This window comes from Apium graveolens, chromosome 8 (genome assembly GCF_009905375.1).
Source record: "Apium graveolens cultivar Ventura chromosome 8, ASM990537v1, whole genome shotgun sequence".
NCBI lineage: Eukaryota > Viridiplantae > Streptophyta > Magnoliopsida > Apiales > Apiaceae > Apium > Apium graveolens.
Genome location: NC_133654.1, coordinates 9639741 through 9666299, shown reverse-complemented (window position 1 = coordinate 9666299; position 26559 = coordinate 9639741). Strand labels below are relative to the sequence as shown.

Below are 26559 nucleotides of genomic sequence, written 5' to 3'. Positions count from 1 at the left end.
GATTTTGGATAATTCACCCTTGGTTTCATAATTATTTCAGCCTTGGAGATTTTATGCAGGATGATTGTCCTCTTTCCAGATAGTTCATGCTCATCTCATTCACAGAAATTTGCTTGACTTGAGAATGATGGATGACTGACTTTACTGGCTCCTTGACTAGTTCAAACTTCTTTTGGATATCCTCATCAATTTTCTCCCAGTTGAATTGACTCAACTGCTTCTTTTCAGCTGCTCTTATATTGGCTGCTGCTGCTTTGATCAGATATATACTGTCTATGACTGGTGGCTTTGAGATAGTAATTGAAGGCACAATTACTTTACTGATTTGAATTTGAAGCTTCTCCCCCTCACTTGGTCCTTTCTCCCCCTTTTTGTTATCATCAAGTTGAATGGAGGAGGGGATTTGAGCAGCCACCAATTTTTGAAGTAAATCTGTCTGTTGGGATTGATGAAGATGAATGGCTGTTAAAGATGCTTCCATGGCTGACATTCTTGTATCCAAGGCATCTATCTTGGTTGCAAGATCAGAATTTTTTCTTAATTGCCTCTTGATGTCTAGCATGGTAGTATCTGGAATCTTATAATCCACTTTGTCTGAAATGGCCTTTTTCATCTCATCAATATCACCCTTGATGGTGTTAACATCTCTAGCATGTTGGAGGCCTTGAATTTGTTGAAGTTGCAGAGAGGCTAGATGTGCTTGAAGGAGCTTCTTGGTGCTGGAATTAGTAGTGGTTTGAAGGGCAGTATTTGTCTGATTTATTAGCTGAATCAGGGTTGTCTTGAAGTAGTGCTCATCACAGTGCTTTGAAAATGCCCATGATGGCATACCTGATCTTGAACTTGAACCTACTTCTCCCCCTATATTCATTGCCTCATCTTCACTATCCCCACTTCCATCACCAAAGAAATCAGCTGAACCACCAGTCTCATAGTCCACATCACCAGCTGTAGAGGGCAAAGCTGTAATGGCATCCTTGGCTCTTAGCATAGACTGAGTGGTATGCACCAGATTGAGCATTCTTTCTGCATTGTCATTGCCCTGTTCAGCTAGAAGTTGATAAGCTGGGACAGGGTGAGTAAATGCCTCAGCATCAAGGGAGGTGGAATCTATAACAGCTTTAGGTTGCTGAGATAGTCCCTCCCTGTCTGCATCCTGGACATTCATTAACTCACTAGCAATGACATCCATCCTTATAGCTCCAGTACCTACATTTCTCTCGTTTTCTCTCTTTTGTTGCATCAGGGTCTCACTCTAGCTCCCCACCCTCACACCCTCACCTTCACCATCTAAGGTGGGACTCCACTCACTCTCTTTTGCCAATCCTGAAGAAATGGATTGCATAGTTTCACTCATTTCCTCTCCTTTTTCCTGGGAGCAACCCAGACTCTCACTCAAAACACTCTTCTCTCTCAATCCTAAGAGTGAATGTACAACCACTAATTCTTCTGCACTTGAGATAAATGAAGTTTGAAGCTGTGTAGAGATACTCGACGGATGAGTGATATCCATCGAGTGAGTGGTTTTGCTATCCGACGGATAACTGCTGTTAAGCTTATCCGTCGGGATACAATCACTACTCAACGGATGAGCAATATCCATCGAGAGAGTAGAAATGAATGAACTGGGAAAAGAAACTAGTGTTGACTCTGTGCTGATTGAAGATATTTTGGGCACAGATGATACAACAGTTTCTGAAAAAATTGGAAAGTGAGCCAACAAATCATCTAAAAGATGATGCTCACGTGCACTAGATTTTGGCTTCCCCAACAGAGTTAAAGAAGGGGAATCGGGAATTGATGTGTTTATCATATCCACATCCAGAGAATTTGTTGGTGAGTTTGGTGTTTGGGGTACTTCTTTACTAGAGATTTTGGCTGTGACTTCACATTTATTGGAGTCACATCAAGCTGAATTTGTGAAGGTGCGGTGACTGTGTCTTTAGCACCAGTTTGCACAGTGTGTGTACCCTGTGCATCCCCAAGGGTTTTAGGTTTCTTCTTTCTGGCATAAGTTTGGGGTGAGCTTGTGTCCCTAACCCTCTTGACATGTGCTCTTGGTTGAGAGCTTTGTTCAATAACTACATCCTTTTGGGAGGATGCAGCTAGAAATGAGCTTTTATCCTTTTTAAGCACTGCAGTTTGTTGGGAAACTGCAGTGTGGCTAGGTTGGGAACCACTCAACTTTCCCTCCTTATCCTTAGGGTTTCTTTTATGTTCACCCCTTCCCTCACCTGTCTTACCCACCTGCACACTCCCCTCTTTGGTTTTGGTGGATTTTGCAACTGGCATCTTTTGAGAGATACCATAGGGGGCTTTCTTTGATTTGGATTTTGAAATATTTTTAGGTTTGGTAGCTTGGGTAGGCAACTGTTTGGTCATTGACACAGTTGCCATAGCTACACTCGAACTCAAATAAATTAGTGAGGTTGGAACAGTGGTAGGGATAGATGAACTTACCTCACTTACCTGAGGTGCCTGCATTACAGAAAAATAGAACAATGGCACATCCTTGTGAAGATTGGCCCTGTTCAAATCTGCAATGAGCCTTCTCTCTTGAACCCAACAATCTAATTTGTTGTTAGGGTTCTCAAGCACTATTTCTTCACATAGGTGGTTAGCTAACATCATGAAAAATCTAGCATAATAAACACTTTTACCTCTTTTTTAACTCTCCTACTTTAAAACCTAACTCAAACAGAACAAGGTCACTGAAATTATAGAATTTATCTGTAACTAGCATGTAGAGCATGTTAAGCATGGAGATATTGACTGAATCAAAATTACTGACTTTACCTGAAAAGACCTTTGTCACAACATCACACATAAAACTCTATTCTTTCCTAAGACCCATTCTCCTAATGTCACTTAACTTAGAAGTAGAAAGAGCATAGTTCATGGAATTAAGCATATTAATTATATCAGTGTCAGTGTGTGGTGAGGTCACAGTGTTATCAGGAATCTTGAAACATGCTTTTATAACATCACTATTGATACAGAACTCTTTACCTTTAATGGTGAGTGTGATTGTCTTATCTGTTGAGTTGTAGGTAGCAGTGGTCCACATTTCTTCAATAACTTCACAAAAGATTGTGGGTGATTCCAGCATGGCATAACTAAGCTTGCAATTCTTCACAAAGTCCATCATCTTGTGATAGTCACCAGATTGCTGAATACCCTTGTTCACTAGTGCAGTGAAATTGTTATTCTCATAAATGAATCCAGTTTGAGACATAATCTTTACAACAGGTGCCATTGTTAGAGAATAAGAGCTTGAAGAGAAAGAGAGTAAGTGCTTTGAGAGAGACGGAAATTTGAGCAGTTGATTTGAGAATGATAAAAGAAAAGCAATTGAGATGAAATAAGCTTTTATATTATCCCAAAAATAACTGCTAAAAATAATAAAGTAAAAGTAAAGTAACCAATTAAAATTGCCTAAAATAGCCGTTTAAAAATAAACTGTGAAAATTCCATCCATTATCCGTCGTTTTATGCTTACAAACTGTAAGTATACTCGATGGATAATGTTCATGGAATTAACGGCCGAGATTAAGACAATTCGCCAGATGAGGATAGACTGTTATCCGTCGAGAAATAAAATATTCCAGAAAAATAATTGATTTAATTTCCAAATTGTATGTCGACGGATGATCAAACTCGATGGATAATGATCATCCGTCGAGATGCAAATTTTGACTTATCCAAAATTTTCATCCAAGACTGAAAAATCAATTAAATTTCTGGCTGCATTTCAACTAGCAAATTATCTCATACAGATTTAAGAATAATTAAGCATACCTAACTCACTTACCAACCTTGAAAAGGTGGATTTATCCAGTGGCTTGGTAAAGATATCTGCAAGCTGCTTCTCACTTGGAACAAAATATAGTTCCACAGTACCATTCATTACATGTTCCCTTATGAAGTGATACTTGATATCTATATGCTTTGTCCTTGAATATTGTACTGGATTTTCAGTGATGGCTATTGCACTTGTGTTATCACAGAAAATAGGAATCCTCTCAACTTGCAAACCATAGTCTAGCAATTGATTTTTCATCCATAAAATCTGTGCACAGCAACTGCTAGCAGCAATATATTCAGCTTCAGCTGTAGAAGTAGAAACTGAATTTTGCTTTTTACTGAACCAGGACACAAGTTTGTCTCCTAGAAATTGACAGGTTCCTATTGTGCTTTTTCTATTAATTCTACAACCTGCATAATCTGCATCTGAATAACCAGTTAGATCAAAACCAGAATCTCTAGGGTACCAAATGCCAAGTTTTGGTGTTCCCTTGAGATATCTGAAAATTCTCTTAATAGCTATTAAGTGAGATTCTCTAGGATCAGCCTGAAATCTAGCACATAAACATGTAGTAAACATTATATCTGGCCTACTAGCTGTTAAGTACAAAAGTGAGCCAACCATACCCCTATAACTTGTTTTTGCAGTACAAAAGTGTTTAATTCAAGCTTAGTTGCAGTAGCCATGGGAGTTTTTGCAGATATGCAATCCATTAGATCAAACTTCTTTAAAAGATCAAAAATATATTTAGTTTGACTAATGAATATTCCACCACTAACTTGTTTAACTTGTAAACCAAGAAAGTAGGTCAGTTCTCCCATCATACTCATTTCATACTTACTTTGCATCAATTTGGCAAACTTTTTGCAAAGTTTCTCATCTGTAGAGCCAAAAATAATATCATATACATAAATTTGAACAAGTATACTAGAGCCATTAACATTTCTGAAGAATAAAGTTTTATCTACAGTACCTCTTGTGAAGTAATTTTCCAAAAGGAACTTTGATAAAGTGTCATGCCAGGCTCTAGGTGCTTGCTTTAGTCCATAAAGTGCTTTCAAAAGATAGTAGACATGATCTGGAAAATTTGGATCTTCAAAACCAGGAGGTTGACTGACATAGACTTCCTCCTCCAAATCTCCATTCAGAAAGGCACTTTTAACATCCATTTGATAGACCTTGAAATTGGCATGGGCTGCATAGGCTAAGAAGATTCTGATGGCTTCAAGTCTTGCAACAGGAGCAAATGTTTCATCCAAATCTATTCCTTCTTGTTGATAATATCCCTTAGCAACCAATCTAGCTTTGTTCCTGACTACTATGCCATTTTCATCCATCTTGTTTCTGAATGCCCATTTGATGTCTATTAGATTCTTTCATTTAGGCTTGGGCACCAGCTTCCATATATTATTCCTTTCAAATTGGTTTAGCTTCTACTGCATAGCTAAAATCCAATCAGGATCCAACAAAGCTTCTTCTACCTTCTTTGGTTCTTCCTTGGAAAGAAAGTTGTTGTATAGACATTCTTCTTGAGTTGCTCTCCTGGTTTGAACTCTAGAAGAAATATCACCAATTATTAGCTCAAAGGGGTGATCTTTTGTCCATTTTCTTTGTTGAGGTAGATTAGCTCTAGATGAAGAAGCCTTATTGTTGTCTTGATGTGTGATTGAGTTTTCATTGTTGGAAACTCCCCCTGAGTTTGTGGATCTTTGATTTAAGAAAGGGGATCTTTCTATAGGTGATTTATCTTGACTTCCTGCTTCTTTTGATAACCCGACGAATGGTGAATTTTGAGTACCGACGGATGAAGCTAGTTGTCTCCCGACGGATAACACAGATTGTCTCCCGACGGATGAAGCATTATGCAACTCGACAGATGTTGAGTTTTGTGCTTCATTGGTAGTAGATTTTTCAGTATTATCCTTAGATACTGTTTCTTGATCACTTTCATCATCACTATCATCACTAACCATCTCTACATTGTCGAATTTGAGGCTCTCATGGTAATATCCATCTTGCAGTCCTTCAATCTTTTTATCATCAAACACAACATGTATTGATTCCACAACAATGTTGGTTCTTGGATTGTAGACTCTATATGCTTTACCAACAGCATATCCAACAAAAATTCCTTCATCTGCTTTAGCATCAAACTTCCCATTTTGATCATTTTGATTTCTCAGAATATAGCATTTGCAGCCAAAGACATGAAGAAAATTTAGAGTTGGCTTCTTGTTCTTGAACAATTGATAGGGAGTCATGCATCTTGCTTGATTAACCAGGGAAATATTCTGAGTGTAGCATACAGTATTTACAGCTTCAGCCCAGAAATAGGTTGACAGTTTAGATTCTTCAAGCATTGTCCTGGCAGCTTCAATAAGTGATCTATTCTTTCTTTCCACTACTCCATTCTGTTGTGGAGTTCTTGCTGCTGAAAACTCATGCAGAATCCCATTTTCCTCACAAAATGCTCTCATGACAGAATTCTTGAACTCAGTTCCATTGTCACTCCTGATTCTTCTAACCTTGAAATCAGGATGATTATTGAATTGCCTTATGTGATTGATGATGATTTCACTAGCCTCATCTTTAGACTTTAGGAAATATGTAAAAGAGAACTTTGAGAAATCATCTACAATTACTAGGCAAAATATTTTCCTTGAGATGGATAACACATTGATTGGTCCAAACAAATCCATGTGTAGCAGCTGCAAAGGTTCTTCAATTGTTGAATCAAGTTTCTTCCTGAATGATGCTTTAATTTGCTTCCCTTTTTGGCAGGCATCACACAATCCATCCTTAGAAAACTCCACTAGAGGAATGCCTCTAACCAGTTCTTTCTTTACTAGCTCATTCATGGTCTTGAAGTTTAAATGGGATAGCTTCTTGTGCCATAGCCAACTTTCATCCTGACTTGCTTTACTAAGAAGACAAGTAACAGATTCTGCATTAGATGAGTTGAAGTCAGCTAGGTACACATTTCCTTTTCTCACACCAGTGAGAACCACTTTGTTGCTTCTTTTGTTAGTCACAACACAGGCTTCTGAGTTGAAGATTACTGAGTTGCCTTTATCACAAAGCTGGCTGATACTCAACAGATTGTGTTTAAGACCATTTACTAATGCAACCTCCTCAATGATGACATTTTCTTTTGAAATCAAGCCATATCCCACAGTATAACCCTTGTTGTCATCTCCAAAAGTAATACTTGGGCCAGCTCTCTCCTTAAACTCTGTGAGCAGGGTAGAATCACCAGTCATGTCTCTTGAACAACCACTATCCAAGTACCAAAGATTCTTTCTGTTTCCCTGCACGCATCAAAATCAAATCAAGTTGATTTTGGTACCCAAGTTTCCTTGGGTCCTGCCTTGTTAGCTTTCTTTTTCTGTTTCTTTGGCTTTATCTCATTTGACTTGGGGATATCAGATTCATCCTTAGTCATTTGAGTTGGGCCTTTGAAACCATTCATTACAACAGAATTATCATGCATATTATAATTAACAGGGAATGGCATGGTATTTGTGAACATATTATTCCAGTAAGGCATGCTAAATGGCATTTGTGGCATACTAAATGCAGCATAATAAGGATTAGGTGCAAATGGCATGTTAGCAAACTGTGCATTCATATTCTGTGTAGACATAGCATTCATAGGCATGGGAGGCATGGCATTCATGTTAGGAAAGTGAGGTGGCACAGACATGGAAGTAGGCAAGGAAGATTTGCAATTAACAGACAAATAATTTATACTACCACATTTGACACAGATTTTTCTAGGAGCATATTTATCAGGTGTGTAGTTATTGTGTTTGTTAATCCCTACTTTACCATTTCTATTATTTTTCTTTTTAGCCTCTGTTTTCACCTCAATCTTTTCAAGTCTGTCACTTAACTGTTTGACAGTCATGTGACCAACATTAGCCTTTTTCCCTTTCTTAACTTGACTTGATTCTCCAGGAACAAAATTCTTGGAAACAAATCCATACTTTTCATTCAACTTAACAAGTTTGGCTTTACTGATAGGCTTGCTTACAGCCGACGGATATGGATTTTCATCAGTCGACGGATAACCCTTTTGGTTATCCGACGGATGACCCTCATCATCCGTTGAGTCTACATCTGTTAGCAGTCCATCCACCAAATTTGGTTCAATTTTCTCCTTGTTTTTTTTTCCAGGCTGCATCACAGAAGGACTCGATTCCTTGAACTTTGGTGATTTGAGCATGGACATCTCTAGATGTTTTCCATGCCTTGATCTTGATCATCTCATATTCACGCTCGAGCTGCTTCTTCAAAATTTCTTCTTTCTTCAAGGACTCAATTAATTCCTCCCTGACAATCTTACACTCAATTCTTAATTTTTCAAAATCAATGAACTGAGACTCTAACACATTATTTCTTTCACTCAAAAACAAATTGTTTTCTTTAAGTTTAGCATTTTTTTTAGTAAGAGACTTAAGTGTAACACGCAAATGATATAACGTTGTAGACATGTCATTTATAGCATCATTACACTCAGCTTTAGATAAATGTGTTAGGTTTTTTGTAATTACCTGATTACTTGAAGAACATGTTTATGTCTCATCAGACTTGGCCATTAGGGCTAGATTGACATAGCTGACATCTTCATCTTCATCTAAGCCATCAAATGCCCAGTCATTCTCTTGAGTAATGAAAGCCCTTTCATTTTGCTTGAGCAGTTCAAAATATTTATGTTTATAATCCACAGGCTCAAACTTTTTCTTGTTGGAATCAGACTTTCTACACTCACTTGCAAAATGCCCTGCTAAGCCACATTTGAAACATTTGAATTTTGATTTATCCACCATATTTCTATTTGGCTTAGCTGCTCCAAAGTTCTTCTTGAACTTGAGCTTGGCAAATCTTCTTGACAGGGATGCTAGGTGTTCATCAATGTCATCCATGTCATCTTGGCTCAAAGAATCTTCATTTTCTGCAACCAGCCCCTTGCCCTTGTCTTCACAGACCCTTGAAGTTGAATCAACAGCTTTCATCTTCACTTCCTTCTCTTTCTCCAATTCAGCAACTAGTGCAACGAAACCTCCTTTCTTTCTCCCTTTCTTCATTCTTTCATCTTGCTCTATTTTAAGCTCATATGTCTTAAGAATGCCATACAGTCTCTCTAGTGTAAAATCCTTGTATTCTTGTGAGTTTCTCAAGGAGACTGTCATTGGTTTCCATTCTTTTGGTAGGGATCTTAGAAATTTGAGGTTAGAGTCTTTGGTTTGATAAACTCTTCCATGCAACTTCATAGCATTTAGTAGTTTTTGAAATCTACTAAAAATATAAGTAAGGTTTTCACCTTCTTCAAAATGGAATTGCTCATATTGTTGAATCAGTAGCTGCATCTTATTTTCTCTAACTTGTTCAGTGCCATCTTAGATAATCTGAATAGTATCACAAACTTCCTTGGCAGTTTTGCAGTTGATGATGTTGTCAAACATATCACCATCAACTCCATTGAACAGAATGTTCATGGTCTTCTTGTCCTTCCTGACTTGTTCAATGTCAGAATCTGACCATTCATGCATTGGCTTGGCATCTGATGGATCATTCCCAGATGCAGTTCTCATTGGTACATGAGGGTCTCTCTCTCTATGCAATCTACATAGGCCTCATCTTGAGAAAGCAAATGAAGGTGCATTTTTACCTTCCAATGATGGTAATTGTCTTTATCCAGAAAAGGGATCTTAACTCCAACATCCTTCTTGTTCATCTTGTTGTATTGTTTTGATCTTTAAACTCTTTATTTGTTAAGAGCTTACTCTGATACCAATTGTTAGTCCCTTAACAATATACCAAGAATTACAGAAGGGGGGTTGAATGGAATTCTTGAAACTTTTTCTTGAAATAAAAATATTCTAACTCGAATATATATATAAGTGTGAATTGATTAGCACAATGCGGAATAGTTACTTAAATGAATCAAAACACAAGTAATTAGAAACAAGAGTTTTTAAAAACTTTCTGGTGGATTTGAATGATTCCACCAGAGATATATATTATATATCGAGAGAACCCTGTATGCAAAATGCTCACAGCTGCTTACAAATATTGAACAACTAAGGATACAGAGAAATGCTAAGAATGCAGCTTACAAATATTTCTCTGTGTAAAAATACTTAGTCTTAGTTAGTTGTTCTATTTGCTACTTCTTGGTTTATATAACACCAAGATTACACAGTAATAAGACAAGACAAAGTAAGACAAAACTCATCGAGTCTAATACAATGCTGCTTCATTGCTCTATTCCAGTATCTGTCAACATCTTCATATTAGCATAGAAATGGCAATGTTTCTTTGTTCTCAAAACCCTGTCAAATGGGCTCCCACATCCCTGTTGCATACATTTGGCGCATATGACTGTGTTGTCACTGTCGACTGATGTTTGAATTCTTTATCTGTTGAGTACATGATCATCCGTCGACAGTTTTGTTGAACATCCATCAACATCTTTGTTGATCATCCGTCTACATCTTTGTTGATCATCCGTCGAAGCTCTGTTAATCATCCGTTGATAGTTATTTGGCATTTGACTTCATTTCATTTATGCAGAATTACAAGATATCATCTATGTACAATTAATCAACCTATTCTGCATATCTAATTAAAGTCATCATGACTTATATGCCACTACAGAATCTAAACAAAGATGTATGTAGGAATGTGTTACATGACTTATTATTACATAAGCTACTCACTCGGTGGATAAGTAAAGCATCATCCGTCGGAACTATATTGAGTCATCTGTCGGGACTAGACTCTTTATCCGTTGAGTGCTACATTTTTCACTGAGTTAAATCTAACAAGATGTTTTGTTAATTAAATCATCAAGTTCACAACATTTTCACAACAATTTTCAACTCAAATATGTTACCTTTTTATTTAGAAAATAGAATATTGACACCGTAAATATAAATAACTAACTGATTAAATAAAACACATTCTAACCAAACCCTCTTTTTTTCCAAAATAACACGGGTCATTCTATTTAATAAAATAAAATAATCGAAAATTCAATAACCGATCAAATTATCTTTTTCAAATAAAATGTATTATCAATTTAATTCAAACTAATAATATAATATTAAAATTTTAATTCAAATTAAAGTAAAGAAACATACAACATTAAATAAAATACGTGCATCAACAAGCTGTTTTAAGCCAGTAAATAACAACTATAAATATTTACAATTCTATTGTATGATGTACATTTTACCACATGTATTTATAAAGAAAGATAATCGTACTAAGTTAATTAAAAGACAATATAATAATTAACTTAATATACAAATGATTCATGTAGGGGCTCACGTTTATAAAGATGACAATATTGTAATGCATGGTTATAACTTTGATGCAAGGGCTTGAATGCTTTCTTCAATTTGGGTCTTCATTTTTTTCTTAGTCTCCCCTTCTACTGTCAGTAAAGAACAAACAGCCTTCTCAATTCTCATGTCCTGCACTGTCTTTCCTTTCGAAGCTTTTCTTTTCTCTTTGTGCTCACTCTCTTTAATCTTTATTGTTTATTGTACTTTTTCATTTTCCAACATATTTCAGCTGAACCAGGGGAGAGGAAAAGATCTATTACCCAAGTACATGTACATGGAGGATTGTGACGGAACCAGAGTTTAAAATGATCATGATCTAAAACAGGGTTGTCTCTTGACTTCGGGTCCAAGTCAAATTCAATTTTCAGGCCCCCTAGCATAAATATTATAATCGACATATTCTACAAACTTATATATAAGGAATTCAGAAATTTTGAGTGTTGGGGCCTGGGCGTAATTCTTGCTCTATATACGTGTGTATCATGATAATTTTGGCCTCATGTTGAAAGGAAGTTGGAGAGGGTTTAAGTAGTCTATGAAACACTAATGGTGATAATGTAATGATGTTGTCTCTACATATACATATAGAGGAACGAGTACTGTGCATCTATATAAGGTGTTTGGTACTATTTCTTCTTCTCTTTATTGATTATTTGCATCTTTTTCTGCTTTAAACTTTTGCTTCTACCCATGATGATCCGGGTTGTCATGAGGGTCCGGCCAGAAGGTGGAATACTTTAACCATTCTGCTTCATGTGGGTTTGTACTAGGTGCCTCCTGCACACAGTATAAAATTTTAATATATTAGGGTTAGGGTTTGTACAAATTTGATTAAAAGTATTATTGAATTGTACGGGAAGCCCTTTAACAATGTACTTTTTTGAGAATAACAATGTACTTAAACTTCTTATTATAAATGAGTATTTAGTTGTTTGCATTCGTTTATTGAAAGTTGATAATGTAGAAAATTAAAAAGAAAAGGTTTCTAATATAACCCAGTCAAAACACAGCTGATCATGCATGAAGACAAACACATTTTGTGTGTGTGTTTGTGTGTTTGAGAGAGAGAGAGAGAGAGAGAGAGAGGGAGAGAGAGAGAGAGAGAGAGAGTGAGAGAGAGAGAGAGAGAGAGAGAGAGAGAGAGAGAGAGTAAACATAGACCAGACACAGCAAAGGTAGTCGTCCTATATATAATTATGCATTCAAACTAGAGAACAAATAAATGTGGAGAATGGATCACAGACCTTCAAATATAATATAATTAGTTCCTCTATTGATATATTAATCAATTTAGACAGTAAGAAAATATAGTGATGTTCAAAATAATTCAGAGGGTTAAGAAGATAAATTAAGGACGCGCATGCGGCATGCACACATCTATATCATAAACGGTGCATGGTATAATGATAAATATAGAATTCAGGGTCAAAAAGTTGATGGACACTCACTTCTTTGATATCATGAGACGAAGTGCATCCCATTATGAGTTCCTCCAAACCTGTTTCTGACCTTCCTCCTAGCCCATGATTTTGTTGCTGCTGCTGCTGTTGATTTTGTTGTTGCTGCTGCTGCAACCCATATATACACATACATGCACACAATTAGAACAATAGACTAAAAACATAATCATATATATAGTGATCATGTTACATATACATGTCCCCCTACAATTTTAACAGGAATCAAGATGTGTCACTTAATGGTTAGCTACATATGTGCAATATAACCATGATATTCAGAGGTAATTTAAGGGAATGTACATATAACCTTATCATTAAATTTAATTGCAAAACTTTTTTGAAATCCGATATAAGTTTTAGCCAAACTATATTAAGTTTCACTATATATGCATATATATTTTCCAACTGTCATATTTCTTTTTTTCAGAAGAAACTATTTTCATCCATCATACCAGCTACAAGTACATTAATATTGTTTTGAAGAAAGAGTTGATCAATAAGTGATTGAACCTGAATTACGTTTTCATGTTGGAGCATGATTGTCGACAAATGAAAGGAGTCGTCATTAGGAATGACTGCAGTAGAACTGTGATGAAGAGCCGGAGGAGGAGAAATAATGGTAGATATAGAATGCGAAGGCATGTTCATATGAAATGCTGCTGCTAGTTGTTGATGATGTGAATGAGGATGTGTAATCTGCTGATGTAACATACGAAGGTCATGCTCTCCGCGCGTGCCTGTTGTCGTCGCTGCAGTCTCCATTGCAGTTGCTGAACTCTCATTATCTCCTACAGTTCTCACCTGTAAAAATAATTCATTCGTATATATAGTACTACAGTTACTCAAGTCTTTTTATGAGTCTATCTTTCCCTTCTTTTGATAAGCATTTTTTTGTTTGGTTTATAATAAGAGGATTGTTATATTATCAACTCAAGTTTGATATTGATAGAGCTTGCATGCTTTTATCACAAGCAATTTGTATGATAAAAGACAATGTAACTCATCAACTTTTTTCATTTACAAAATGTTCATCAACTTGGACCCTAACATAATTTAAAATGTTCCGAGAATCGAAACCGGAAACCGGAAACCGGGAGGATAAGAGATAAACATTTATCACTTGAGCTATCTTATCGCACTCAGGGTACATAGAGCTTAATTAAACAAGTTATATACCTTAAGTTAAGTATTTATAAATCTCATTGATCTTAATTATGGGACTTAGAGGTACCTCATTAAAGCTTTTCCCAAATGGTAAAAAGCTGTAACTATCATGAGGCCCGAGTTGATGGATATCGACAGGATTCATATAAGTAGAAATTGATGCACCAACTCCAACAACAGACATATCATCTCTATTTGCCATCAAATCTTTCGAAGAAGAGCTTCCAATATTCCCCGGAATATTATCATCAGCAGCACCAGCAACTAATCCGGTATGAATCCTATCAGACAAATTGCATTGTCTTGGCTGAGTTTGGTAGAATATTTTGGAAACTACAAGCTCTCCTTCCCTTTCTTCTTCATCTTGTCCCAAATGGTATTGATGCATTACCCAACTAGTCTTTTCTGGTTTTCGATTTTTTCCAAAATTTGTATACAAAACGAGAATTTTCTTGCACCCTTTGTGCCTGCCATTCACCATCACTGGCCTTGTTTTTCCGGTCTTGTGCCACCTAGTTTCTCCGTTTTGAAGGTCACATTCAGTTTGAATCTTTCTTCTCTTTCTTGTACCAGTGGTATAAGCTTTTGAGGGTCTATGAAAGAAATGTCTACTCAATCCATCTCTTGTAACTCCTGCAAAAGTTGGTAGATTAATTTCTTGGTTAGGTTATATTTGGTGTAACAAATTATTGAGATAAGTCATGGGTAACCAATCAAATTAACTCTAGCTAGGTAGATAATTTTAGATAAAACATTCAATAGTTTTAGTATTTTAATTTGGTTTAAAAATATAACCAAATCAATTTATTAGGTAACCTGTTTACCTGGAAGTTTTTCAGGATGGGTGTAACATATTCCATCTTCGCCTTCTATAGTAGGAATGAATTCATCAATCAAAGGGTGAGATTTTAATTCAGTATCATCAACTTTTGCTTCAAGGTGTTCTATCAGTTCTTGATCTGTTGGATCAAATTTTACACCTGCCGGTAAACCCACCCAATCCTGCGAATAATAAAATGAATTGGACGACCTTAGCATGAATTTAAGTTTTTAAGAAATTATATATCTTGTACCTAAAAAGATTACTAAAGAAAAGAGACAAATAGAGTTAGAATACACATGCTTTGAGAAGATCATTACCACATATAATTGAAACCAACAAAAATTATTAAACATACAATCATACTATTGAAACAAAATATTATGTTCTTATCTATACAACTTTAGAACAACTGTACCTTTTTTCTATCAAGCTTGTGTCCACAGCCAGGACAGTGTCTGGATCCATAGAGTTGGTGTTCCTCGAGTTTTGCATCAATGAGATCAGAGTTGCTAATGCTACTGCTACTCTTATTCATGTTAATTTCTATAAACAATCTAAATCAATTCTTGTGAATCATGTAAGAGAGAAGAAATATATGTTTTTTCATAAGATGATCAAAAGAACTCAAACCAAATAACTTAGAGAATACCAAGATTCAAATATATTAACACAGGTGTAGAGTATATATATATGTTTAGAGTGTTTTTCAAACAGAAAATAGTAGTAGGAAAAGAAGAAAGAACAAGAAATGAGAAACGAAGAGGAAGAAGAGAGCAAGAAATAGAGCAGAATGAGCTAAAAAAACTACTTTAGCCCGGACTTCCTCTCAACTTTAACTGAAACTAGCAAATGGATAAAGAAAAAGCAAAGTTGGTGATATAACTCGGCTTTTATCTTAAAAAAAATCATTATTTTAAATCCCCTATAAATTTTAATGGTTTGTGATTTTTGTTTTTCTTTAGTTTATTTTTCTGAAATAAGTGAATTAGTGTAAATAAAATAGTGTCTTAGAAAACTTACTACAATTGTTTCACAATCTTATTGTTTTATATTTTAATAAATAAATTAACTAACACAAGTTCATAAACATATTAAATAATTATATTTTGTTAACTAGATTATACTGTGTATTTTTAACAATACTTTGACAAAAATAAGCATAAATATTTTGAAAATACTTATATTAGATGTAGGGATAAGAAATAAAAAGCTCATTAAAAAGTTTTCAATTTACTAGTATCTTTAAAAATTATGTAATCTATTTTAATTTTAAACTTAGTTGTCACATTTGTGCACAAATTTATTTAAAACTAGATTATAGATAGATATATCGAGACTAAGTTATTTAGTAAAAGTAAAGTATCTAATTAATGTGTTCAATTTTTGAGATATAAGAATATTTCTTTCAATTTCTAGTTTATTGTTATTAAATTATCACAATATTTATCAACTATTTTTTTAATTTACAAGTAGATAAGAAAGTGTTCTCTTAATTAAATCTACTTGTGTTATAGGCTCACCCACTTCCCCTTTTACTAATGTTGTTGAATTACCCACTTACCCTTTTAAATTTATTTTAAGAAAACAAATCTAAACAAACATTCTATCGATCATAGATAAGATACATATTAGAAGAGCAGAAAAAATGCTAAATGTTGAGGTAAAAGAGCAAAAAAAAATGCTGAATATTGAGGGGTCGATCACATGTTTCTTAGCTCGAGTGCTCTCTATGTAATGATTCATATAGCAAACAGCCCATATTTTTGCTTGGTATACAAGGCTTATCCTATATACTCCCTCCGTCCCTGCCAAATGTTTACATTTGGGTGGGGCGCGGAGTTTAAGAAAAATGATAAAATAGTGGAGGAAAGTTAAAAAAGTGAGTAAAGTAGTGGGACCGATTAATATTATATGTATAAAGTGGGTATAGTGGAGAGAAGTAGTGGATGTAGTTATTTTAAAAATTATAAAAACCTTACTATTTTTGGAAAGTTTTGAAATGTAAACAATTGGATGGGACATCCAAAAAAAGAAAGTGTAAACAAATGGGAGGGACAGAGGGAGTACATTACATACATGTATTTATGGCCCACTGCAACAAGATTCCCCATAACCCTTAAAATGTACAATGTACAAATGTGCCATAGTTTTTTACTGTTTACTTTGTTAGATTTCTTAAGACTTCTTAAGAAATGTAGGGATTTTATGGCCATTTGACCTAAATGTCACTTGGAGGTTAAAAAGGACCCTAAATGTTATTTCAAAAACGTTTATGCAAAATATATAAAACGGTACTTGTGTAACATTTTGACATTTTGAATTTTTTTAGGGGCGAAACGGTAGATAAAGTATCGTTTTGGTACAAAACGCTATATGATGTACCGTTTTGAGTCAAAACGCTATTTCAACTAACGTTTTGCACATTGTAAAAAAATTAAAGTACCAAAACGGCACACTATGACTCTGTTTGGGAGTGCTATTGAAAACTGTTGTGCTGTAAGAAAAAGTGCCGGTGAAAAAAGTGCTATTAGAAAAATTAGATGATTGTTTGGTATTTTTTTAATTTATACATATTTTGACATATAATATATATATATATAAATAATATTTTTGAGAAGGTTTGATGGTAAAAATGATAGTTATTTCCTGCAAAAGCTGAAAACAGATTTTTCCAAAAGCATGGGGCATGTTTTTGCTAACAGCAACTTCTAGACCAAAAGCGTTTTTCCAGACAGCAACTTTTAAAATTTACCCAACACCTTTCTGACAGTTTTTCAGCAAAAAACTGTTGTAATTGTCTACAACAACAATACCAAACGGAGCCTATGCATCGTTTTGCATTTAAAAAACAAAACGTAATACGAAATACCATTATAAAATGATATTTTGGGTCATTATTTTCAAAAGTGATATTTTGAACCATTTAACACTGAAAAATAACATTTTGATCCATTGTTCGGATTTTATCCATCAATTTTGGTAAATTCTAATCGTGAAAATTCATTATTAAGAAGTCGAGGTAACATTTACATTCAATTACTAAAAAAGTAAATAATACTCCCTCCGCCCCAAAAAAATATTTTCTGTTTTGACCTTTTATACTATTCATGATAAGCGATTTACTATTAAATTATGTCTAATCTATAAGAACAAATATAGTCATAACTGATCTTGTTTGATTCGTATTTATGAGTACTTTAATACAATGAAGTTTTTATATTTAATACTAATACAAAATAAAGGATATTAATAATCATGTGCATTGACAAATGTGTCCAATAAGAAAAGTATTTAGGGATGGAGGGAGGACCAGAATCCGGGGTAACATTTACATTCAATTACTCAAAAAGTAGATAATATACACAACAAATACACAAATTAAATTGAACATAACTGAGAAATTGTGCACTTTAATAAAATTAAAAAAGCCTTAATATTGACAAAAATGGTTCATTTCTTTAAATTGTCAGAAGCAATACACTGCAATAACACAAATCAGAATGCATTTTGATTTAGAGTTCTGGCAATTTTGTAGTTATGGTACGAACAAAATTGACAAAAAACAATATCAAACTACTTCTGTAAAGGCTAGACTTGTCGGCAGACTGCCACAATGGGGGATGAAATGAAGAACCCTCAAAATTTATTTCTACCTTTTCCTGGTGATATATATGATTACATATATAAAGTTGGACAAACTAAAAAGGCATCGATGGCATTTCTCAAAACCATAGAATAAATTACAACCAATACAATAAAGTTTGATTATGAAGTGATAAGGTTTCTTCCATTATGATTAACATGGATTGTGGAGACCATATAAAGTTTCGGTGATGCCGAATGCGCCAAAAAAGATTTTAAAAAATAGTCTCACTTGAAAAACCTGTTGCTCACCAACTCATAGCTGGGGACATGACCAACTGCACAACAATATAACTGATTAACATGAAAGCAGGTGAAGTTTCTAGAAATACTGTAATTTATGGGTTAAACTTACTATCCCCGTGAGATGCCATAGTAAGGGGAGAAGTAATGAGCTTCCTTGCAATGTTTGCAATATCCTGGGGTGTCACTTGCTCGATAGTTTTCAAATACTGGTCCAGAGGTTTCCTATAATCATGCGGCGGGCATGCATTATGCATTGATTAGATACAAAATATTCAACTAAGCCGGTCTGAAAGCACAAGAAAATGCAGACTACTAAAATTCTATATATGAAAAGCCCAAAGTCACATTAATCCCAATGATAACTTGTAGACTTAAAATGAAGTCACTTGAATAAAATTTTAGAATCCGTGCCAAGATGCAAATTAGGCAGTTCTCTTGGCAGTCAAATCATACAACTCAAAATTCAATTCAGTAGGATACATTAACTACACGTGAGTCTATCGCGTGATCTTATTAGTACTAATTTTATTTGTTTTCAGTCTTTGATAAAATGAAATGTGGGACACTTTGCAAGCTTTTACTAGGTCTGGTTTCCAAATATAGTACTCCCAGTTCCACTGCTAGTAGCAATTCCTATTATTAAAGAAAATTGTAGAGTTCAATTTCAAAATCTAGACTAGACGTTCAACATGAGGGTGGAATTGTATATCAATGTTCATCATCCAGAAGGTAAGATTAAAGAGTATAGACAATGTCACACTCTATATCAACACAAGAAGAGGTGGTCCAGGCTCCAGGGAAGTGCTAAGTGACAAGAAACTTCCATTAAAATGGAATTGGACATATTTCTGTAGAGTAACCATTAAACAGGCAATGATGCATGGATCTGGGCAGTAAAAAATGGCTGAAGTTGAAAGTCACAGAAAAGAGGAATTGCAATCATCATGTAATATGCGATAAAAAACCGAATGGCGCCCCGGTCACATCTATACGAGATCGTGATAAGAGCATTTTTGTCACCTAACTAAAAATGTCATACCTCTCACCATATGTCAAAATTTGTTTACCCATATCTTCTGCTCCAATCACCTGTAAATACGAACCAAAAAGGTAAATAAATGGAACACAAGATGCTACATTGAAAAGACTAAGACAGAAATTGAATTAAATCAAGTCAGCAATAACAAGGCATAAACAGATTGCATACTCTGGATTCCAAATTCATCAGAATTGCTGCTTTTGTTGCCTGTTTGGCTCGATTTAGCTGGACCTGGTCAACTGAAAGAGTCGATGAAAACAGATTCAATAAAGGCCATAATAAAATTCAACCCACCCCAGGAAAATTATATATATAATTAGTTCATATATGAAAGAATTAGCGCTATTCAATATTGGGATTGGATACATACTTTGCGAAGGGTTCGCAATAACAATAAATTCTCTACATGCAATGTCCACGGCTTCTTTTATAAAGTCAGAACCCTGAAAACACAAAATAAAAAGAACTAAACTCAGTAGCATTAAAAGTCATTAAAAACTGGGAGTGCCTTATTATTCACATCTACAGGAAATCTTAGAATTTACAAAATGTCACACATTAAAAAACTCTTCTTTCATAGTGGTATTGCATAAAGCCTCACAATTTAAGTATTTAACTATGCAGAAATTCTCATTTTAGAGCTTTTCTTTTGGCATTAGGCGCACTGAGGTGCAAAACCTTCAATAGACATTAAACATACCTTAAACACCAACATCAAAGATTATCTCTCACCTGCAACTCCCACTAACATGAAAACAACACTAGATAAACATATATACATCTCCTGAATGATATGGTGGGATTACTAATACAACTTCTTGCCTCAGCTCTTGAACTCGCTACAGAAATAAGTTTCATATGCTTGAAAGCAGGAAAAGATTTGGTTTAAAGAGCACACAAGAATGGGATTGGGGAATAACTAGGTTTCATTCACACATCTGCTACACCCAGATTATAGAATGACTACCCATCTACTTTTCAGAATTATCCTTTACGGCAACATTGCATTAAGGTTTCATTAAACTTAGATATATATATATATAGTTGATTTGTTATATTGCGTTACAAATAAAAATATATTACATTTCAATAATATTGACTTATCAGACCGTTAACTCGGTGCCTTTGTAGGATTAATTATAGCAGCTCTTACAACAATGCTCCTAGTCTCCACTCTTGAACTCGCTACAGAAAACAAATTTTATATGCCTGAATGCAGAGACGGATTTGGTTTAAACAGCATACAAGAACGGGATAGGGGAATAGCTAGGTTTCATTCACACATCTGTTGTACCCAGATTATAAAATAACTGCCGATCTACTCTTCCCAATTACCCTTTACCACAACATCATTAAGGTTTCATTAAACTTTAGTAATTAGTATATTTAGTATATACTGTTATTTGTTATATAACATTATAAATTAAAATATATAACATTTCAATAATATTGACTTATCAGATGGTTAACTCAGTGCCTTTTAGGGTTAATTAAAGCAGCTCTTGCAACAATTCTAAGTTTATTAATTAGGTTCGAAAATAGAATTTAGTTGAACACTAATGCAAAGTCTCCAACCCGAACACATAGAGTACATGCACAAGTTAAAAAATCAACGCAGACCTGATAACATGGAAAAACACACGCAACAAACTCAAATAAATTTACAATTTTGGAGAACTTGGTGTTCATGGTAGATATCTTACAGTGGTAGCCATTATTCCGAATAAGCCAGTAGTATTATAAATGGAGCTGAAGGCAGAAAATGATTGAATAGCCGGGAACTCATTCAAAACACGAAGATCTGTTGAACGTATCAGCAAAATTGTTAATTTCCAAATATGAAAGATTAGGATAAGCACCTGCTAGCAACACCATGCAAATTATGAAAATTTCCATAAAATGTTACAATTTAAGCAATAAAAAGAAGCCTGCAAAAGATAGTGTTTTGCATTTGCACTTTGAAAGAAACCAAAGTCATGATTCAGTATATAGGAAAGTTAGGAGTGTCTATTACATACATAGTCGCGAGTACATTCCTTTTCCAGGACCCCCGGCAGAGAAAGATCCGCCTCCACCCATTAGCATCTACATTTTCAGCATTTACTCAGTCATTTAAAAGCACGTAACAATACATGTGTCAAGGAACTAAAAAGTTTGTGACAATGTAAATTATTCCAATAGATAACGATATACTCCACCTGAAGAACCGTGAGAGTCATGGCATCTTTCAGCTGATGCCATCCCCCAGGTAGTTCAAATGCAAGAGCAATATTGGTTGGCTGCAAAGAAAGGTCAGAGTAAGAAGCAATCAACCATTAGGTCTAGATGTTTATAAAGTACGGTATTTTTAGAGGATAGTGTAACCTACTTGTGAAGCAGCATAAATACGACTATCACCGCCAACATACTCCGATTTTGGTTCCTTAGGGGGAGAGGCACTTGGTAGATCAGATAAAAGAGGTTCAGCATATTTTAATAGCTCCTCGTGCTCAACTCCTGATGCAGCAAGCACCATTCGAGGAGCAGTGTAATTTTCCTGGAAAAAGTTTAGAAACTGATCAGTGGCAAGAAAAAGCTAGAGCTCTTTATCAGATATATGTAAAAGTGACATTTAGTGGGGAGGACTAATAATGAGATAGTAAAGGTATCATAATATATATGTTTCTTATACTCACAACAACAAACTGCTCCAATACACTGGCATCCAAACTGTCCATTGCAGATTCTGGGGCCATTAGAGGATTAGCTAATGCGCCCTTATAACCCGCAGAGTGAAGTCCCTCCAAAATCAAAGTAGGGGGATTTTTGGATGCTTCAGATATCTCTTCCTTTACTTTCTTAATCTGTACATGGCAGCATATGTATTGAGAACAGAATCAGAATATAACAATTGAACAACTTATATAAGGATAGTAAAAATTTTATGGGAAAAGATGGAACATACCTGTTCTTTAACCTCCCAATCAAGGAAAGCAGGATTCCGGACAGTGTCAATAAGCAACTCTACCATTTGTGGAAGATAAGTTTTGATAGCATCATAAGTGTAACTCATATGCTCTCGAGAAGCAGCAGATGTCATATTTCCACCAATTGCTTCCATTTCCCGCACGATACGCAAGTGGCTACGGTTATATGTGCTTTTAAAAGCCATACGTTCGAGAAGGTGCGTCGTCCCAAATTCATGTGGTTTTTCGTAGATTGATCCAGAGTTGATGAACAGCCCAAGAGATGCGGCAGGCCCCTGTCCAACCAAGTTGAAATTTATGAGCATCATATCATATATTATTCTTCAGCCTAAAGCACAAACTACAATGTAACATACCGCACACGTTTCCGATGCAATTTTGAGACCATTCGGTAGAGTCGTTATCTGAGTCTTGCCCTGTTCAACATGATCTGGTAGTGCAGAAGGGATGGTAACATCCTTAAGAGGCACATCTAAAGGAGGGCAAGAGCTACCTTTTCCTCCAGTTAACCAACCAAATAAACCACCCGAAGATGATGACTTGGCAGCAGTGGCAACAGCACTGGAACTTGAAAACCTGGCCAGCCTCCTGTTACTGGCCCCTCCCTACTCACATTTTACAAAATGTCAACCTATTAGATACAAACTCGCAACAAAATGAAAAGCAAAGGGTAACTGCAAATAAAACCTTTACACAATTATCCCAAATACCATATCAAGTTCCACATTTTAAGTGACACTGCTGTATTCCACAAAAAGTTCTGATTTCTACCCTTTTAAATTCTCCAAAACATAATGTAGCTGCCATTAACAATAAAAAACTAAAAATCACAACCATATTTCCAAAACTACTAAAAACAACCGCTACACCATTATCCCAATTATCGTATCAAGTTCCACATTTTAAGTGACGCCGCTTAATTCCACAGAACATTCCAATTTCTAATCTTTTAAATCCTCCAAAACACCTAAAAATCACTACCATATTCGCAAAACTACTACATACCAGCTCCAAAGCCTATTTCCTAAATTCCGCAAACCAAACTAATCAACAATCCCAAACCCAAAACTACACAATGCTCAACCCTAAAGAGTGAACTTTTCTCCAACCCCATCAAATCACCCACCCGAAAACCAAAACCCCGAATATCGAAAAGTCCCAACAAATCAAAACCCATCATCAATTCAACAAAATCACATAAATTCAACAAACCCCACATTCAGATCTCAAAAAGATTCAAACTTTACCATAAAAACCTACACTACAATCCAAGAGCATCACAAAATCACATCAAAAATCACAAAACCAAACAAAAAACATTACCAAAAACACATACAAACACATTTACATACATAAAGATTGAATCTTTAACATAAAGATTGGATTTTTAAGGTACCTTGATAGGCCTAAGGCGATACATGATGATTAAACTTGATGGGTAGAGCCAAAAAACCAAGATTATAATATGTTTGTGTGTATATAAGTTATGTGTGTATGTATATATGAAATCTTGGTTTTGTTAAGGATGTATGTATCGTGTGTGTGTATATGAAAGAGGGGTGAGAGTCTAGAACGGCGATTATGGTGGACTGGCACACGTGTGGACTATTTCTTGTGGCACGGGGGAGGGATCAAATTCAATCTCAGCCGTTCATTTTATATGATCTTGAAATTAAATATTTTTTGTATCTTTTTGTAATATAAATTAATAAAAAAGACATTTTCTTTTTCTTTGATTTAATTCATTTTTACTTTGTCAAAATATAATAAATTTGGTCTATATATGGTAGACAACAAAAGAAGGAATATAAAAATTTGATTTTCATTAATATTTTACCATTAGTTATTTTATTAAGCACAATGAAAGATTTTAAACCAATGTGTATATTACTTATTTAGTATTTAATAAATAGTCATAAATAAAAAAGTACATGCAAATTACAATAATTAAATTTATTGTAGATAAATTTTTAAAATAATCAATTATGATTTCATTTTTGATAACTTCCGTGTGCGTGGCTGCTCCTCCGATACCTCGCCTAATCGGATCTGGTGTAGCCGCTACAAGATATTTCCTTTTTTTTAGTTTATTCAATTTTAGGGAAATTTTGTTGAATTTAAATATTTTTATTTGTTTAATTTATAAAATATCTTTTCTAATTTAATTATGTTAGATTTTTTTTGACTAAAATAACTTATAGAGTATATATTCTAAGAATTGAGTATTTGTTCTAATAAATTTGTTGGTTGAGTAATAATCGAAGAGTGAACCAACAAAACTCCGATAATCTCAAAATTACTTGAGCTATATAGTGATTAATTTTATAATGTTAGATTAGTTTCAACAAAACTTAATATTTGTAAAGTTAAAAATTTTATCTAAATTTAGTAAATTTCTAACTTTAGGATTTTTTTGCAAAAGTTATCTCAGAACAGAAAGCTCATACCTTCGCCTCTTAAAATTTAATAGACACCAAAAGCCTTAAGAAAAACAAAACTTAAATTTGAAATCACTTGCTTATAAAATTATCTTTTTACTTCTGGTTATGGAAATCTATATACTGATTGCTAATTACCACTTGTTGCTTCATCATTATTTAGCAACTTTACTACTAACCTGGCAAAGTTGAAGGGGAAGAAAATAAGAAAATAGAATTAGCCTGATATTGTTACAAAGAAAATAAGAAGTGCATGTTATAACCTTCTGTTAACCTTATGGTTTTATGACTAGTGGACATTATTAGAGAAGTTTAGTTACAAGAGTCATGTTGTTATTAGAGAAGTTTAGTTACAAGAGTCATGTTGTTGCAATAAGTCATGTTGTTACAAGGATTCTCCATGTCTCCTGCTGTTGCTAGACTCTATTGTTTATGATTGTGATAAGTTTCTTTATGTAGAATAGAACTGATCTTATTGTTGTACTTGTTAATATCTTCTCATATGTTGTACTTATCCTACTCCTTTGTAACTCTATATATAAAGTATTCTGATGAATGATATAGTGCTAACTTCTCAGCCATCATATATTTTCTTGTTTATGGTATCAAATCCAAATTGTCTAAAGATATTTAATACGATCCTATGGCCAACACTAGCCCAAAAATCTGGACAGTCGCCTACAACTGAAAATATCGGTGGATCTGTTATTCAACAAACCAAAACTACTATGCTCTCTCTCAATGGTGAGCAACTTGTTGCCATTAACTCTCACCAGCAAATACCCATAGCTCTCACAGCAAAAAATTATCCCTCATGGTGAAACCTCGTTGTTTCTTTATTCAAAGGTTATAACCTTTTTGGTTATCCAGATGGCTCAACTACTCCACCTCCACTAGGTGAAAATGGAATTTGGACGGACACTCATACTCACTGGTTCCGTCAAGACCAATTAATTTTATCTGCTTTACTTGGATCTCTCTCAACTGAAGTTATGCCTTTGGTGGCTGCTGCCAATACCTCAAATAAGGTATGGTCTATTTTATCTCATTTGTATGCGACTAAATCACGCACTAGGGTTCTTCAACTCAAGAAAGACCGGACACTGGAAACTATTGGCAACATGTCTGTTGCGGATTTCTTACAACATATAAAATCAAAAACTGATGAATTGGCAATCACTGACAAGCCCGTTTCAGATGATGATTTTACTTTATATGTTTTAACTGGACTTGGCGCAGCCTACAGGGAGATAGTTGTTCCAATTCGTGCTAGGGAACATTCCCTTTCTTTTGAGGAACTACATGATCTTCTTGTCTCTTATGAGGCCTCCATGAAGCGATATGAAGCTACAACGGCGAACTTGGTGCCAACTGTAAATAATACAATTCATTCTCCAGCAATGCGCACAAAAAATAACAATTCTCGGAATCATGATGTTTATACCAATCGCTCAAACAACAATCAAGGAGGTAATTATCGGGATAATCGTTTCAATAATTTTGGCAGAGGACGTGGGCGCAATAACTATCAGAATAGGAGTGTCTATCAAAACTCAAACAATCATAATCGACAAGCTATTGTTTGTCAATTTTGTGGAATTCAAGGCCATGTTGCTAAGCAATG

At 34.8% G+C, this 26559-nt stretch overlaps 2 protein-coding genes across 4 annotated transcripts; both read right to left on the bottom strand.

Annotated features, from left to right (window-relative positions):
* Nucleotides 1-11090: 11090 nt before the first annotated feature.
* Nucleotides 11091-15409, bottom strand: LOC141676585 (NAC domain-containing protein 75-like). Of its 3 annotated transcripts, none has more exons than XM_074482257.1 (6): nucleotides 15020-15409; nucleotides 14606-14783; nucleotides 13849-14414; nucleotides 13137-13418; nucleotides 12606-12722; nucleotides 11091-11934 (listed from the first exon to the last, which is right to left on the bottom strand). In XM_074482257.1, the coding sequence occupies exons 1-6, from the start codon at nucleotides 15137-15139 to the stop codon at nucleotides 11842-11844; spliced, it is 1356 nt and encodes a 451-aa protein (XP_074338358.1). In that variant the 5' UTR covers nucleotides 15140-15409; the 3' UTR covers nucleotides 11091-11841. The 3 variants fall into 3 exon arrangements, with proteins under 3 accessions (XP_074338358.1, XP_074338357.1, XP_074338356.1); XM_074482256.1 differs by having other exon boundaries at nucleotides 13128-13418; nucleotides 15020-15408; XM_074482255.1 differs by having other exon boundaries at nucleotides 12606-12725; nucleotides 13128-13418; nucleotides 15020-15405.
* A 2816-nt stretch (nucleotides 15410-18225) lies between these two features.
* On the bottom strand, nucleotides 18226-24079 carry LOC141677211 (mitochondrial-processing peptidase subunit alpha-like). Its single transcript, XM_074483024.1, has 13 exons — nucleotides 23894-24079; nucleotides 22854-23102; nucleotides 22476-22772; nucleotides 22207-22374; nucleotides 21900-22067; nucleotides 21730-21810; nucleotides 21550-21616; nucleotides 21235-21332; nucleotides 19902-19974; nucleotides 19700-19770; nucleotides 19532-19581; nucleotides 18602-18714; nucleotides 18226-18524 (listed from the first exon to the last, which is right to left on the bottom strand). Exons 1-13 carry the CDS (start codon nucleotides 23915-23917, stop codon nucleotides 18475-18477), a joined length of 1509 nt encoding a protein of 502 aa, XP_074339125.1. The 5' UTR covers nucleotides 23918-24079; the 3' UTR covers nucleotides 18226-18474.
* Nucleotides 24080-26559: the final 2480 nt, after the last annotated feature.